Here is a 1,803-nt window from a genome sequence, read left to right on the forward strand (position 1 = left end):
GCAAAAACCAGACATCATTTCCATATCAACCACAATATTCAGAATCGTCATATAAGATTATTAACTGTGTTTAGCCAATGCACTCACCCTTTAGGTGGCTTGATGGACGAATTTGAAGCATTGTATCTCATATCTATTAGATTGTTTACACAAATTTTTTTTTGATTGATTTCAAAAAATCCATCCCTTCTTCAACTTATACGGATGCAGGGAAAATTATGACGGATTTGACGTACATTCATGAAGGGTGTTGTTTCAAATCCAACGCTCAAACCTCTCCGCATATCCAAACACAACCTCAATATATAATATCTAACCCACAGCTATTAGAGGTGCAAGGTATACTAAGATTTACATATATCATAGAGCTAGGTGCAGGGCGAGGAGCTTTATCGCAGTGAGTCACCATAACAATATCATAGAATCTAAAACTAAACATTTGAGGAAATTTTCACCAGACATAATGCAGTATATACTTTCACAATATTTAAATTTTATCCTACATTTCATCAAGAATTTTCTATTTCTATATTAAAGGGACTCTTAATATATTGCCTTTTATGCAGAGGCAAACATTGGCTTCATGGTTAGGCGCCAGATTGCATTAAAAGACTGCTGCTGGACAAGTCTCAAGCCTAGACCACAGATTCCAGAATTCTAATAATTATGATCCAACCAAGTTGTATACATATAGCCTGGATAGGAATTCCAGGCGTATAATCCCCAGTCAGAAACTAAAATGCATTCAATCTCGACTCAGAAATGTGGGACGGGTTAAATATAAAATTATTGACACACAAAACAATCATGGCATCAACAGTTCTAATAAAAGGGGAGTGAATATTTGTCCAAATGCAGACTATAGAGTCGCATTGTCTCATAAAAAACAAAACCCTCGATCTTTAATTAACCAACAAAGTAACAACGAGAAGATACTAGAAGCTCCCAATAACATTACCGAACACAACCTCAGAACCGAAGTTTCGTGAAGAACCAGCGGTTTTTCCCAGTCTTGAACCGCTCCTCGAACCTCGCCTTGGTCTCCTTAGCTGCCGTCACCTTCTTGTCCCTCGATTGCAGGGAATCCAGAGTAACCACATCCTTCAGATCCACGTCGAGCGTGTAGCGAGTAGGCATGATGTGAGTGTAATTCACGAGCTTAATGAAGCATTTCACCCTCGATTTCTTCGCCTGCTTCTTCGCCGAATCCTTACGGATGACTTTCCGAGGGTATTTGGAGATTCCGGCGACTAAGCAATGCCCGTAAGGACGGTCGCGCGTTCCATCGTCGAAGGCGCGAATAATCACGGCCTTACGACCGGCGTATCGGCCCTGTAATACGATTACGGCCTTGTTTGGCTTCAGAAATTTCACCATTTCCGCCGCTCCCTTTCTCGCTCGATCTAGACGAATGGGTTGAACGCAAAGTTGAAACCCTAGTTGACGTTTATACAAAGTTAATGTCTCTACCTACATTATTGGGCTTGCTTAATAGTAGGAAACATTGGGCTTCATAATATTGGGTTTCGTTAGTAATTTAATATTTCCTTCTTTTACTAATTTATTATTATTATTATTATTATTATTTATTAATATTATTTCTTCCTTGTATATATCATATCATAATATCAAATTTTGATGTTGTAGCATTGTTTATTTTTGAAATAACTGATTTAATTATGATATTTTATAAGATTTAACAGTATGAATTTTATAATTATGAAACAATGCAATATTTAATATTCAAAAATTAATTATTGATAAGTGAAGATGAAATTAATATGTCAATATAATCAAAACATG

The 1,803-nt window shown here is 36.7% G+C and overlaps 1 protein-coding gene across 1 annotated transcript; it reads right to left on the bottom strand.

The window, feature by feature from the left end:
- Nucleotides 1-808: 808 nt before the first annotated feature.
- Nucleotides 809-1,455, bottom strand: LOC140960883 (large ribosomal subunit protein eL27x-like). The gene has a single exon (XM_073419196.1). The coding sequence runs from the start codon at nucleotides 1,375-1,377 to the stop codon at nucleotides 970-972; it is 408 nt and encodes a 135-aa protein (XP_073275297.1). The 5' UTR covers nucleotides 1,378-1,455; the 3' UTR covers nucleotides 809-969.
- Between the last annotated feature and the right edge of the window lie 348 nt (nucleotides 1,456-1,803).

Source organism: Primulina huaijiensis, chromosome 16 (assembly GCF_012295235.1).
Source record: "Primulina huaijiensis isolate GDHJ02 chromosome 16, ASM1229523v2, whole genome shotgun sequence".
Lineage (NCBI taxonomy): Eukaryota > Viridiplantae > Streptophyta > Magnoliopsida > Lamiales > Gesneriaceae > Primulina > Primulina huaijiensis.